Below are 14,588 nucleotides of genomic sequence, written 5' to 3'. Positions count from 1 at the left end.
ACAGAGTTGAAGATTTGAGGTGAGATCAATAATTTAAAAGGTTACACATTTCAGCTGACTTATTCTTCACTCACCATGCCTTTATATTTTGATTGTCCTTGTCATGGAGGAACACCACATTGTTGCTCCGATGCCTGTGATTCTAGATTTACCAATCTGCCCCTCACCATTTTGATATGGGGTTGGGGTGACGAAACTTGTGAGGTGCAGCCAAAGCAAAGCATGTTGCCAGTTATGGAATCTAAATAAGATCCCAATTAATCCTTTAATTACAAATTCATGGAATGTGCAAAGGACAAGGGGACACATATTCCAACCGTTAAGAGGTAAATTGGGACATAAAACTGGAAATGTATTTACACACAATGACAGAACACCAACTTGACTATGTATCCAGCTAATGCCAGGGACTGGGGTCCTTCTGAATGTATGCATCAATTAAGAAGGGCCAAATGGTTTTCCAAAGGTTTGTTGAAAGAAGTATCCATTATGAAGTGTCTTAGTGGAGGAGCATGAGGTGGAGTGGATAGCTAGGAAATATCTGTAAAATATAAGTTAAATACAACACCAACAATAAAGATGGACTTTTATTTATCAAAGTCCAAAAATGAGTATTTGCTTGTGAGCTTGAGATAAATTAGTGCTCACAAAACTCAAAATACAGAACAATGTATGTAGCATAAATCTAAATAGCAACCAAAATATGAAGAAACTTCACAAAACCCTGATCTATCTTAAATAAGAGGAATGCTTACTTGAGTAGCTCTTGTACTGGACTCCCACAAATGCTGCAGCCTATTTCAAATGCCATGATATTGAATGGGGGTTTTCGATTATTATTTTGATTTATCTTTCCTCTGACAGAAATTGAAAAATTTATTATTCGAGATGAAAGTGACCAAGCATGCTACCAATATCTGAAAGGAATTGTTTTACATCAGATGGAATTAATATAAATTCTTCTGAAATGACAGAACCTCTGGTCATGAACATCCATCAAGTTGCTTCCACTCTGCTGCCACAACTTCAATGATTTTCCCGCACACCTCTGGCAAAGTCCAAAGTTCCACAGTTCCTTTATTCAATTTAGTTTTGATACATGTAGCATTATGTCTGATCTTATGCTTTGCAATTATTTCTTAGACAGCGTAAATAGCAATTTCTGACATATACTGACCTGTGCCTTTTGCAAAATCATCTTATTCCATGACTATTCCTACAATCAATTCACTGTTTAAGTACAAACATTAAACTAAATGCTAATCTGCAAGGTGCAGGAAAACTGAAATTAAATTCAGTGCTTGGCTACATAAAAATAAAAGGGATCATTATCAGAAACTTAATAAAGAGTGCACAGTACCCGTCATTACTAGTGCAAAAATAAACAAGCACTTTGTGGTGGAAAAAAAATGTTTGTAATGGGTTCTGATTTGCCACAAATTGCTGTTCAATTTTAATGCTCTGTTATTCGTTTCACAAGAGCTAATAGTGAGATTTTGTTGTGAGCCTCTCCATTCACCACTTTCTGTCTACTTGAACAGTCCAATCATAACTTGCTGCAGTACTGCTTTCTTCCCATTAACCAAATGACCGATTTTCAAATCGAAAGCAAACATCATAATCAACACCTGCTATATTTAAGCTATATTGATATATATCTTAACATGCTACAGCTAAAGTACTTAGACTTGTGGAACCCCACTGGGAACCATATTTCTGTTATTAAAACACATTGATTAAAAGCCTTTGTTTTCAATCATTGAGCTTGTTTTGCATGCCTCTTGCCATTTTCCCTTGAATTGCATGGACATTTAAATTAATGATCAGTCAGCCACATGTGTACTCGTCAAAAACCTTGCTAAAATCCATGTAAACTACATCAAATACACTCCTCTCAATTGGTTCTTCCTTGTACCTTTTCAAAACAAATTCAACCAAGTCAGTGAGTCCCAACTCTCTTTTTCAAATCTGTGTTGAATGTTCTTGATTAATCCACAACTCTAAATGATAACGAAGTGTGAAGCTGGATGAACACAGCAGGCCAAGCAGCATCTCAGGAGCACAAAAGCTGATGTTTCAGGCCTAGACCCTTCATGATTTTGTTAAGGCCTCGTCACGGCCTCTCAACCCTTACTTTGAACAACCAGTGCAAGAATGCTCATAAGCTTCTTTGTCACTAAGATCAGTTGCCTCTCCCATGTCCCTCTCTCACTAGTCTAACTGGCCAAACGTCCCTTTGATGTTGCCTCTGTCCTATTCCCGAACTCTCGCTATTCCTTCTGAGCTCATCTTGCCAATGAGGCCCAACTGCTGTTCACTTGATCCTATTCCCTCTGAACTGCTGATCACCCAACTTTCTCTCCCAGACCCCATTTTATTCAATATTATGAGCAGTTATCAGATGTTGTCCCTCTTTCCTATAAATCTCTTGTCATCATCTTGACTCCATGTCCTTTCTCCAATCTGCTTTTCTCTTGAAAATACTTGAATGTGTTGTTGCCTCTGAAATCCTTTCCTTACCTTTTTTGGAAAATCCCCCCAGTCAGTCTGTCCCCCACAATAGTAATGAAACAACTCTTATCAAAGGCATGTTCTATTGCAAAAGTAGACATTTTCTCTTCAGCTTTCTTGACCTTCCTGTGGTCTGAAACAGTTGAACATACCCTCCTCTCCTCCTCTCGATGCTGTTGCTGGTGCTTGGATGTTAAAGATGTCCCTGGCCAATTAAATACTTTGCATACTAAAATTGAGGTACATATGTATTTTTAGGTCACTGCAGATCAATATACAGAAGTCATTACAACATCAGGGTTTTGATCAAGAAATTAAAACCCCACCCACTGTATGAACTTTCTCTTTCCATCTGCCTAACTAGTAAATATTACAGAAATCAAAAAATTGTAAAGGATTTTTTCCCCTGAAAAATAACAATATCTTAATTGATTAGTTTAATCACAAGTCATTATTCTTTTCGGAGTCTGTGAATTTGTTGTATGGAGTAAGTGTCAAAAGATTCTATTTGCAATGAAAGCAGCAATTCAGAAAATCTTTTGGCCTCATGCATAATGCTAATAAGAGGTAGAATGAGAAGTACTAGGTCTTGTGAATTGGGTTGAACTGGTAATGGATTAATTGATGATGTAATGGCTTAACTAGCTGTTCTCCAATTAGCATTTTTGGATTATGTGTAAATTAAGTGAATAGGTTTGGGTATTTTAATGACATATTAATCTTCAGTAGCAAGAGATCAGTGGAGTGTAGCTGTGACAAGATTTCAACCTCAGGTAGAGTTGAGTCTTGGGTTGTGATTGGATTAAAATTAAATTTGAACAGCTAAATTTCTGTGTACAAATTTACCCTTTTCTAAAGAAAGAGAGTTGTGTTTAATGTGGGACAGCTGAAGCCTTTGACGTATGGCAGTTATGTGGTGTGGCAAGTCCTGGTTGTAATGTGTTCCAAGTAAGCATTTGCACAAGGAAATGTCAAAGTATTCAAGGAAGGTAGAGTAGAAATGAAGGTAGGGATGCCTGTTTTAAACAAAGATAGCAGTGCAGCAAAATAATCCTATTTGCTAACAGACATTGTAAAAATGGAACGAAACCACTTTATACATTCTACATTACCTTTGTAAAACCTTTTGTATAGTGTGCAAATGATATGTGTTTAACCATTGAACGCCACCTACAACCAGAACTGTCTGATCATTGTTTTCTAAAGGATGTGACCTGAAAGGAGGAAGAAACAAGATTCTTAAATTAATTGCATTACAGTGTGTATATTTCCCCACAATTGACTTTGTAATAGTTATAGGATGTATTTACAATTTGATACAACCTTTTTTAAAGGTGAGGCAAAATTAATTTTTCTTGGTATTTTATGAATCACTTTAGGAAGTGGCTCATTGTAAATGTACTGAATGATTTTATTACAGAACTGTATGAACTAGCAGAATCCTAGTTTTGATACTTGGTCTAGATGACCTCATCCAATATAGTGATGTGGATTTTTCACTTGCTTATAATTGACATTCTAGGCCAGGGTTCTCAAATCTGACCAGCATTGAGCATTTGGTTGTCAGATAAGAGAAGATTAGCAAGAACTTGCTGCTCTCCATGATAGCGTGGCTTGCTGTCATTCTCGAGTTTCACCACAAATTAGGTGATATATAACATGACTGTTGAGAATAGCTCGGGAGCATAGGTCACTCTTCAAGAGTGAAAATAATATAAATTAATTCCAATAGTCGCTAGTCAACAACTGCAAAAATTAGAGATAATGGGAATTGCAGATGCTGGAGAATCCAAGATAACAAAGTGTGAAGCCGGATGAACACAGCAGGCCAAGCAGCATCTCAGGAGCACAAAAGCTGACGTTTCGGGCCTGGACCCCCTCTGATGAAGGGTCTAGGCCCGAAACATCAGCTTTTGTGCTCCTGAGATGCTGCTTGGCCTGCTGTGTTCATCCAGCTTCACACTTTGCTAACTGCAAAAATTAATTCCTTTTAAATTAGTAACCAAGCTGTTACCAGATATTATAGTCAATTTTATTGTCCACCATTATATGAACAGTTTTAATATGTTTTGCATTAATCAAGTAGTTTTTCCTTTAGCAGTCAAGTGCTGTGAAAATATAACTTTTCTTTTATCTTGTGCTCTGGACATATTCAAAAGTACATACTGCACTTTAATTATCTGAAATTAGGATAGATGATAAAGAATAAAATGAGTTTCAAAAAACAGTCATACTGCACTCAAAACAATAACTCTGTCTCTCTCCATAGATTCTACCAGACCTGCTGAGTCTCTCTAGTCTCTTCTGTTTTACGATACAAATACATCTCACTATTTTTTGCTAAGTAAAGACACATTTTGTCAAAGATTTTTATCCTCCACTTATCAGGATAAGCTGCAAGAAATACCAGTGTAAAATGAAAATTATGCCACATATGAATCACAGAATCCCCACAGTGCAGATGGAGGCCTTTCAGCCCATCTATTCTCTTCCAATTCTCTGACGAGCATCCCACCCAGACCCATCCCTGCATTTACCATCACTAATCCACATAACATGTACACCACATCTCTGGACTGTGAGAAGAAACCAGAACACCTGGAGAAAACCTGCACAGACATGGGGAAAATGTGCAAACTCCGCGCAGACCGTCACCTAAGGCTGGAATTAAACCTGGGTCTCTGGCACTCTGAAGCAGCAGTGCTAACCACTATGGCAATGTGGCTGCCCTGAGAGGGGAATACTGATTGGTTCATAATTGGACTCTGATTGTTGTAGAATGGAGAATGCAGAAGCTAATCATAAAAAAAAGCTGCATTTCCCAGAGCATCTCTACTAATCATAGTCCACTTGCCAACCTATCAGCACTAGCATAAATTTTGTTTTCCCTTTTAAACTGGTATTTTTTGCAATGTGTCCTGATTACTACAAGAAAAAAAATCTTTGACAAAATTGATCTTTTTCCATAAAAACTGAAGTTTGTACTACTGAAGGACAATGGTTCACTGTTATAGAAAAAGAATTACTGAAATACTGTCATGACCTTTTCTTAACCTGCACTTTTAAAATGTAAATATTATTGAAATTGACTTTTACTTCAAACAGTGTTTCTAGACATTGAATGAAGACCTGAAATTTTTCTTAGTGGCTCAGTGAGTTTATTCACAACTAATTAATCTGCACTTAATCTAGTAGTTAATCCAGGAAGAATGGATTTAATTGTTTATAAGTAGCTTGGCAATAGTCAGTGTTAAACCTTAATTATGAGTAATAGCTATTTGGGTAAGGTGCGGGAGGACGCCCATGAAGCCAAGTCCTGATAGAGTCATTGCACTCATGAGATGAGATGAACAAAGAAATGTGATGAGAGAAAAAAAAATTAGGTCAAGTTTGTAGTACCTTTGAATAAGTTGTTCCAAAGTATTTTCAAATGTAGGTCTTTGCTTTAAATTCAGCCAGAATTGGGGATAATAAGCATAACTAGTGAATGTTTTTCCTCCATTTAAATTGGGATAGAATTTAGTGTCATGAGCTTTATCCCATTCCTGAAGAGTTTCATTCACTTCTTCCATAAGATAATACATCATTCCCCTGTTAGTTGAATCGCCAATAAAAAGAACCTTATGGATGAAAAAGAAAAATGCATCAGATATGATGTTATCAAATCACAGAATTGTTATAGTGCACAGAGGCCATTCAGTCCATCATGTCTGCACTGGTTCACTGAACAATCTAATTTAGTGTCAGCCTCCCGTCTTTTCCCTAAAACACTGCCTATTGATTTCTTTTAAATAATCATCCAATGCCCTCCTAATTGTCTTAATTGAATCTTTCTCCACCATGTCTTCAGGTAGTGCGCTTAAGGCCCTAATTTGTGTTGTGGGTCATTTAGCTCAGGATAGTTTGTGATGCATGTGATACCAACAGCACAGATTCAATTCTTGCCCTAGCTGAGGTTACTATGAAGGTCCTGCCTGCTCAATCTCACCCTTCACTTAAGGTGGGGTGATCCTGAGGTTAAATTCACCATCAATCTTCTCTCTAATGAGAGAGTACCCCTATGAGCCTCTGAGAAGGCAACTTTACTTGCTGTGTGAAAGAGATTTTCCTTATTTTGCATTTGCTTCTTTTGTAAAACACATTAAAACTGTGCTGTGTGGTTCATGACCTGTTTGTAAGTGGAAATAGTTTCTCCTTATCCACACATGATTGAAAACTTCTATCAATCACCTCTTAGCCTTCTCTTGTCTAAGAAAAACAGTCTTCATTTCTCCAATCTCTTGTCACAACTGAAGTGTTTCACTCCTGAAACCATTCTTGTAAACCTTTTCTGCAATCCAATGCTTTCACATTCTTACTATAGCATGGTATCCAAAACTGTACATAATATTCCAGCTGAGATCTAACTAGTATCTTATATAGATTCACCATACCCTCCCTGTTCTTGTACTCGATAGGCCTCTATATGAGGCCCAGAATACTATATGATTTATTAACAGCTATCTTCACCTGTCTTGTCACTATTAATGACGAACGTACATACGTACACAGGTCTCTCTGCTTCTGCATACCCTTTAAAGCAGTACCTTTTGCTTTAGATAATAAAATGTGAGGCTGGATGAACACAGCAGGCCCAGCAGCATCTCAGGAGCCTGCTGTGTTCATCCAGCCTCACACTTTATTATCTTGGATTCTCCAGCATCTGCAGCTCCCATTATCACCTTTTGCTTTAGATTGTTTCTCCATGCTCTTTGTATCAAAGTGTATCACCTCACATCTCTTCACAATGAATTTCACTTGCTATCTTTCCTTCCACTCCATCAATGTGTCTATGTTCTTTAGAAGTTCTACACTGTTGTTCAAAATTTACAATTTTCACAAGTTTTGTGTCATCCACAGTCATCCCCATCAATTATATATGTCAGTAAAAGCAACAGCCTCAATACTGACCCCTTGAAAATCCATTACAAACCATTTTCGAACCCAGAAAATATTCATTTAACCATTACTATTTTCCATATTCCAGTAAATTTTATATCCATGTTCCTACTGTCGCTTTTATTCCATGACCCTCTCTGTAACTTCTTCAAAAAAAATCAGCGAATTAGTTAGACATGATTTTCCATTGACAAATCCTTGCCTGCTTTTCCAAGACAATCCAGGTTTTTTGAAGTGACTATTAATTCTGTCTGAAACAATTGTTTCTGGAAGTTTCCCCATCACTGAAGTGAAACTAATTGTCTGTTACTGCTGGGCCAACATTTAAAACCTTTTTTGAAGGAGGGCATAATGTTTGCAATTTTCCAATTCTCCAGCATACTCCTGAAGTTTGATAAATAATTGCTAATGTCTGTGTAATTTCCACTCCCATGTCCTTTAATAACTTTGGATGCATCTCATCTGATCCCAGTGCTTTATCAACTTTAAGTACAGACAAGTTATAAAAAATCTCTTCCTTATCATGTTTAACCCCTTTCGGTGACTGAATTATTTTCACTCATAAATTGGGCTATCGAGTATAAGAAAAGGGAGGGTATGATGAACCTCCATGGCCTGGGTATCATCAGCGTTGTCAGTTAAGACAAATACAGATTATTCATTTAATACCTTAGCCACGCCTCTTGCCTATAAATATAACTCCCCTAATTAGTCCTTAATTGGCCCTACGCCTCATTTTACCACCCTTTTACTATTGATAGGCTCATAGAAAACTTTAGTATTTCCTTTTTTGTTGGTTGCCTATTTTTTCTTATAATCTCTCTTTGCATCTCATACTTTCTCACCTTGTTTCTGAACCTTCTGTAAGCAGTTAGGTTCTCAACTGTATTTTCTAGATGACACCTGCAATAGGAATACTTTTTCTTCTTTAAATTAATTTCTATTTCCTTTGACATCCAGGGAGCTCTGGATTTGCATATTCTACATTTCCAAGTTGAGGAAATACACATTGGTTATGGCAAACCATCTCCTCTTTGCAGGTAGCCATCATTCGGCTTTTAATTATCCCACAAACACTTGATTCCAGTCTATCCACCCTGGCTCTGTTCTTGCTCCATTGTAGTCCCCTCTCTTCCAGTTCTCTTTTTTGATCACAGTCATTTTTTATTACCATCCCAAATCTTTTGAGGCAATGAACACTCCTGTAACTATTTCCCCAATGTGTCTTGATCTATTTGGCCTGCCTCGTTCCCAAGAAACAGATCCAGCAAGGCCTCCTTTCTTGCTGTACTAGGCACATGCTGTTGTGTGAAATTCTGCTGAACACAATCCAGGAACACTCGACTTTTGCTGCCCCTTACAATACCACTATCCTAATCGATATACTGGTAATAAAATTCCCTCATTGCAACTACTCACCAGTGTTTACACATCTGTAATTTCCTTGCAGATTACTTCCTTTATACTATTCCCACTAGCTACTGGTGTATAGATGGTACCGACTATAATAATCGCACCGTTCCTATTCCTAGCTCTAGCAAAATAGATTCTGACCCAAACCCTCTGAAACATCCTCTTTCTCCAATACGATAATTCTCACATTAAACAAAAACACCACCCTTCCTCCTTTGCCATCCAAAACTGGCAAGTAAAATAACATCTAATGGCTCTTTAACAATGGCATATTTTCAGAAATATGATTGAGGAAGAGCAAACATCTGCAAACATATATCAAAGTGGTTCAGTGATTAGCATTGCTGCCTCACAACACCAGGGACCCAGGTTTGATTCCAGCCTGGGGCGACTATCCATGTGAAGTTTGCACGTTCTCCCCGTGTCTGCGTAGGTTTCCTCCCACAGCCCAAAGATGTGCAGGCTAGGTGGATTGGCCATGCTAAATTGCCCGTAGTGCCCAGGGATGGAAAGTTTAGGTGGGTTAGACATGGGAACTGCTGGGTTAGGGGAATGGGTCTGGGTGGGATATTTTTCGGAGGGGTGGTGTGGACCTGTTGGTTCGAATGGCTGTTTTCACACTGTAGGGATTACCCCCAATAATCATTCACTGTCCTGACTTACCAAGAATGTATTTATCCCCAACTTAAAAATATTTAAAACTTTTCTTGCATTGGAATGCTGTTCGTCAAAAGGCAAAGACTCACCAAACTGACTAAGATTCCTCCTTTTCTCTGTTTTAAATGGACATCACTTCATTTTACGCAGTGATCCCTAGTTCTAGATTCACCCACAAGAGGAAATATCCTTTCCACATCCACCTGGTCAAGACCCATCAAGATTTGATACACTTTAATCATATTGCCTGTTCCAAACTCCAGCCTAGCCTGTCCCAACTATCTTTGTCTCCAGTTAGACGGTCAATACATTGCCTCCAATGCCATTAGCTTTTATTTTCCACAATAAACTTTAATGCGCCACTTTATCAAATGCCTTCTGGAAATTCAACAACATTACATTCACTTGTCCCTGTTTAATCACAAAACATGATATTTTCTTCAAATAATTTCAATAATTTGGTTAAACATGATTTCCCCTTCACAAAATCATGCTAACTTTGCCTGATTACACTGAACTTTACCAAGTACTATGCTATAATGGCTATAGCTTCTAATGTCTTACCAATGACAGGCATCAAGTTACCTGGCTGTAGTTTTCTGTTTTATGTCTCCCTCCCTTTGGAATAAAGGAGTTACTTCAAAGGGAGGGAGACACAAAAGGAAGGTGATGCATTTTGGAGGATCAAATTTAGGTGTAAATGGAAGAATCCTTAGGACCATTAATATACAGGTAGACCTGGGCATGCAGGTCCACAGTTACCTAAAAGTGGCAACACAGATGGCCAAAGTGATGAAGAAGGCGTAAGCATGCTTGGCTTTGTCGGCCAGGGCACAGAGTACAAGAGTTGGCAAACTATGGTCCAGCTGTATGAAACCCTTGTTAGGCTGCATTTGGAGTAGTGTGTAGCAGTGTTGATCGCCACATTACCAGAAGGAGGTGGAAGCTTTGGAGAGAGGGCAAAGAAGGTTCACCAGAATGTTGCCTGGTCTCGAGGGCATTGACTATGAGGAAAAGTTTAAAAGCACTAGGATTGTTTTCACTGGAAAGATAGTGGCTGAGAGGAGACCTGATAGAGGTCTACAAAATTATGAGAAGCATAGATAGGGTGGAGAGTCAGAGGCTTTTTCCCAAGGTTGAAATTTCAATTATAAGGGGACACAGGTTCAAGGTGAGAAGGCAAAAGTTTAGAGGTGTGAGAGCTAAGTTTTTTTTTATGTAGAGAATGGTAGGAGCCTGGAATGCATTGCCAGAGGAGGAGGTGGAAGCAGGCATGTTGGTAACATTTTAGAGGCATCTGGACGGTTACATGAATAGGGAGGGAATAGAAGGATAAGGAATAAGGGTAGACGATTGAGATAACAAGTTGTAGAGCTGGATGAACACAGGCCACGCAGCATCAGAGGAGCAGGAAGGCTGATGTTTCGGACCTAGATCCTTTTTAGTTTAGTCAGGGCATGATGATTGGCTCAGGCTCGGAGGGCTGGAGGGCTGTTCCTGAGCTGTACTCCTCTTGTTCCGTTGTTTTTAAACTCACTTCTTTCTATTCTGAAGGAATCTTGCAAATTAATACCAATGTATCAACTATCTCACCAGCCATTTCTTTTATGTTGAAGGCCATCAGAACCAGGGACTTGTCAGCCTGGAACTCCAACAATTTTGTCAGTAACATGTCCCTGGTGATTGCAGTTTTCTTGAGTTTCTACCTCCTTTTAACTTTCTCAGTTGCAGCTATTTCTGGGATTTTATTTGTAAGCCCCAAAATGGAGATTGATGTAAAATACTCATTAAATTCATCTGCTATCTCTATATTTTCTGTTAATAACTCGCTAGAATAACTTTCTATTGGGCCAACATGCACTTTGTTAACTCCCATCCAAACATCCATTGAAACTCTGAATAGTTGTTTTTATATTTCTCGCTAATTTTCTCTCATATTATAATTCTTCCCTCCTTATTATCCTTTTAGTCAATCTTTATTTTTTTAATACTCTGTCCGATCCTCTGTCTATGAGCAAATATATGCTTTTTCCTTACATGTGATACTTTCTTTAACTTTTTTAGTTAACTACAGATGGTGGGTAATCCCTCTGGAATTTTTTTCTATTGGAATGTATCTATTCCGTGTATTCTGAAATAATCCCTGAAATATCTGTCCTATTTGTATCAATACAGCTCAATTTTGATTAAACATCCTGTCTAATTTTATTTGGATCCAAAATTCTTATTTCCAAAAAGTGTTCACATGTAAAACTTGACCATGTCTAGTACTTCAATTATTAGTAATGTCTTAATTGTTAACAGGATGGAGAAGCAGCTTTTGTTGTGAAGAAAGCCTAATGACTTTGGGATTCTTTTCTTTGGAGAAATGAAAACAAGTTGAGATGTTTAAAGTTTAAAAGCATTGATGAATTAAAAAGGAGAAAACTCATATTAACTAAGCTGAATTTGTGGCCATAAACTTAACAATCACCAAAATAGCACAAGAAAAGGCCTTGCCCTGGATACTGTCCATAAAATTAAAGCTGGAAACAAAATAACAAAATAACAGCAGAGGAACAAGCCTTTTGGTCCATCAAGCCTGTACTGATATATGACACCTTTCTAAACTAAAACCTTCTGCCCCTATGTGGTTTGATCCCTGTATTCTCTGCTTTTTCATGTTTCTGTCAAGAAAGCTCTTAAATGTTGCATTTGCTTCTATCACCTCCTCTGGCAGCACATTCCAGGAACTAGAAATTCCATAACAAATTTTAAAAAGAAACTGGATGAATATTTGTAGAAGAAGAATGTGAAATGGAATGGGCAAAAGGCAGCGACTAACAAAATTCTTTTAAAAAGCTAGTCTGGCACGACTGCTTTCTGCACTATAAGATGATGCTTTCATTGAATTATAGTATTATGTGTAATAATTCCAAAGCTAATGTATTCACCTAACTAATGCACTAAGTACTCAGTACATTGCGAACACTACAACGTCTTATGTCTTTTTCTACCAGATTAGGTTGGAAGTCATTGTGTTTAATTTGTTGTTATTTGGCAATGTAATGAAAGGGGCATTCAGAATATACTGTAGTAAATCAATTCCATTTTTGGAATATACTTGAGATTTCACTGCATAGAACATGCAAAACAAAGTTGTTCCACAGTGGCTTTGGATGGGATATAGGTTAAAATAATTTTATTAACAGAATTTAGATTGTGAAATAAGCCATGTAGTTTAATTCGAGTATGTTGTCCAACCTAAGAACGTTTGTGTATTGGGAAATATATAGCCTGAAACATTCTACTGCTTTATCATATTATGAGATGGAGATGACTTCATATAAACTATGTTAAATCATTATTTGATGACGTTTTTGCATATATATTTTATTTCTCCATTAAACACATTGCCAAATGTTAAATATTTATTAAATACAAGTAGTATTTCACTGAATTACCAAAATTCAGGCACACATGAAACACTACCCAATTGGAATGATTCTATTATAACTTTTATCTTTATTTCTTTGGCAAAGTCAGGTGGTTAGTTTGAATTGCAAGTTGAGAAGACAAGTTAACCAATAGATTTGTGCCAATATCTCATAGTAGTCAATTCTGTGGGAGTCAAAGTGCTCTGTGTGTGAATATTAGAGGATGTTCTGGGATTGCATATTGTTGTAATTTTACGTTTGTGTTAACAGAACAGCCACAATTATTTTATCCATACTCCTCATGAGATACCCAAAATTAAACAAGGCATAAAGCACTTTAATTCACTGATCCAGTGTTAAATCTTTAATGAGCGTAGAAACAAGAGCAGACATTTGAGTACTGTGTCTGAATGCTATTTAAATTAATTTATGAAGACAGGTTTAATTAACTGTTTCAGCCCAATATCATCTTGGCAAATCTACCTCATATTCTTGATAAGATCAATATATCCTTTCTGAGATACAGTGCCCAGAACTACATGTAATATTCCAAATAGGAATTGAACTGTACAGTAAAAATTAATTAGCTTTATGCAAAATAATTTAGCTGACTATAATTATACTCTACAAGCAGAATTTAGCCTAGCTTTCATTATTGTTTGAGTAGGAAAGATCTAAGTCTCCAAGTCAAAGAGTCATGGATTTATATAACACCGAAACAGATCCTTCAGTCCAACTCATCCAAGCTGACCAAGTTTCTCAAACTAATCTAGTCCCACTTGCCTGCATTTGGCCCATGTCCCTTTATACCTTTACTATTCGTGTACCTGTCCAAATGTCTTTTAAATATTGTAACAGTACCTGTATTTACCACTTGATCTGGCAGTTCTTTCCACATATGAACCAGTCTCTATAAGAAAAAGTTGCCCCTCAGGTCCCTTTTTAAATCTTTCTCCTCTCGCCTTAAAAAATGCCCCCTAGTTTTCAACTCCCCCACCCTGGGGAAAAGACCTTTTCTCGTCACCTTATTTATGGCCCTCATGATTTTTATAAATCTCTATTAGGTTGCTCCTCAACATCTTGCACTCTAGTGGAAAAAGTCCCAGCCTGAACCTATAACTCAAACATTCCAGTCCCAGCAACATCCTGGGAAATCTCTTCTGAACCCTCTCCAATTTAATAATATCCTTCCTATAGCGGGGCAACCAGAACTGTACAAAGTACTCTAAACGTGGCCTCTTCAACGTCTCATACAACCTCAACATGCCATCGCAACTCCTATCCTCAGTGGTCTGAGCAATGAAGGCAAGCATGCCAAATGCCTTCTTAACTACGCTGTCTACCTGTGACACAACTTCCAAAGAACTATGCACTTGAACGCTTAGGTCTCTCTGTTCAACAACACTACCTAGGGCCCTAACGTTAATTATATAAGTTCTGCCCTTGTTTGTTTTACCATAATACAATATGTTGCATTTATCCAAATTAAACTCCATCTGCTACCCATCAGCCCACTAGCCCAATCGATCAAAATCCCTTTGTAATTTTAGACAATTTTATTCACTACCACCAATTTTGGTGTCATCTGCAAACACACTAACCATGCCTCTGGGAAGACGCAGCAAGTTACTGCAAGCTACTGTGGTAAAGAAA

The 14,588-nt window shown here is 37.6% G+C and overlaps 1 protein-coding gene across 6 annotated transcripts in view; it reads right to left on the bottom strand.

Annotated features, from left to right (window-relative positions):
• Positions 1-14,588, bottom strand: part of cped1 (cadherin-like and PC-esterase domain containing 1) — a 229,699-nt gene that overhangs the window by 17,871 nt on the left and 197,240 nt on the right. For 3 of the 6 annotated variants that reach the window (XM_048549259.2, XM_048549256.2, XM_048549255.2), the window contains exons 18-19: positions 5,911-6,131; positions 3,624-3,725 (exon numbers count right to left, since the gene is read on the bottom strand). In XM_048549259.2, the coding sequence (XP_048405216.2) occupies positions 3,624-3,725; positions 5,911-6,131 (323 nt within the window). Of the gene's footprint in view, positions 542-755; positions 858-3,623; positions 3,726-5,910; positions 6,132-14,588 lie in introns of all 6 variants that reach the window. The other 3 variants (XM_048549257.2, XM_048549258.2, XM_048549260.2) reach the window with 3 other exon arrangements.

The sequence above is a fragment of the Stegostoma tigrinum genome, chromosome 18 (genome assembly GCF_030684315.1).
Source record: "Stegostoma tigrinum isolate sSteTig4 chromosome 18, sSteTig4.hap1, whole genome shotgun sequence".
NCBI classification, from domain to species: Eukaryota; Metazoa; Chordata; class Chondrichthyes; order Orectolobiformes; family Stegostomatidae; genus Stegostoma; species Stegostoma tigrinum.
This window is presented reverse-complemented; position numbering and strand designations above follow the sequence as displayed.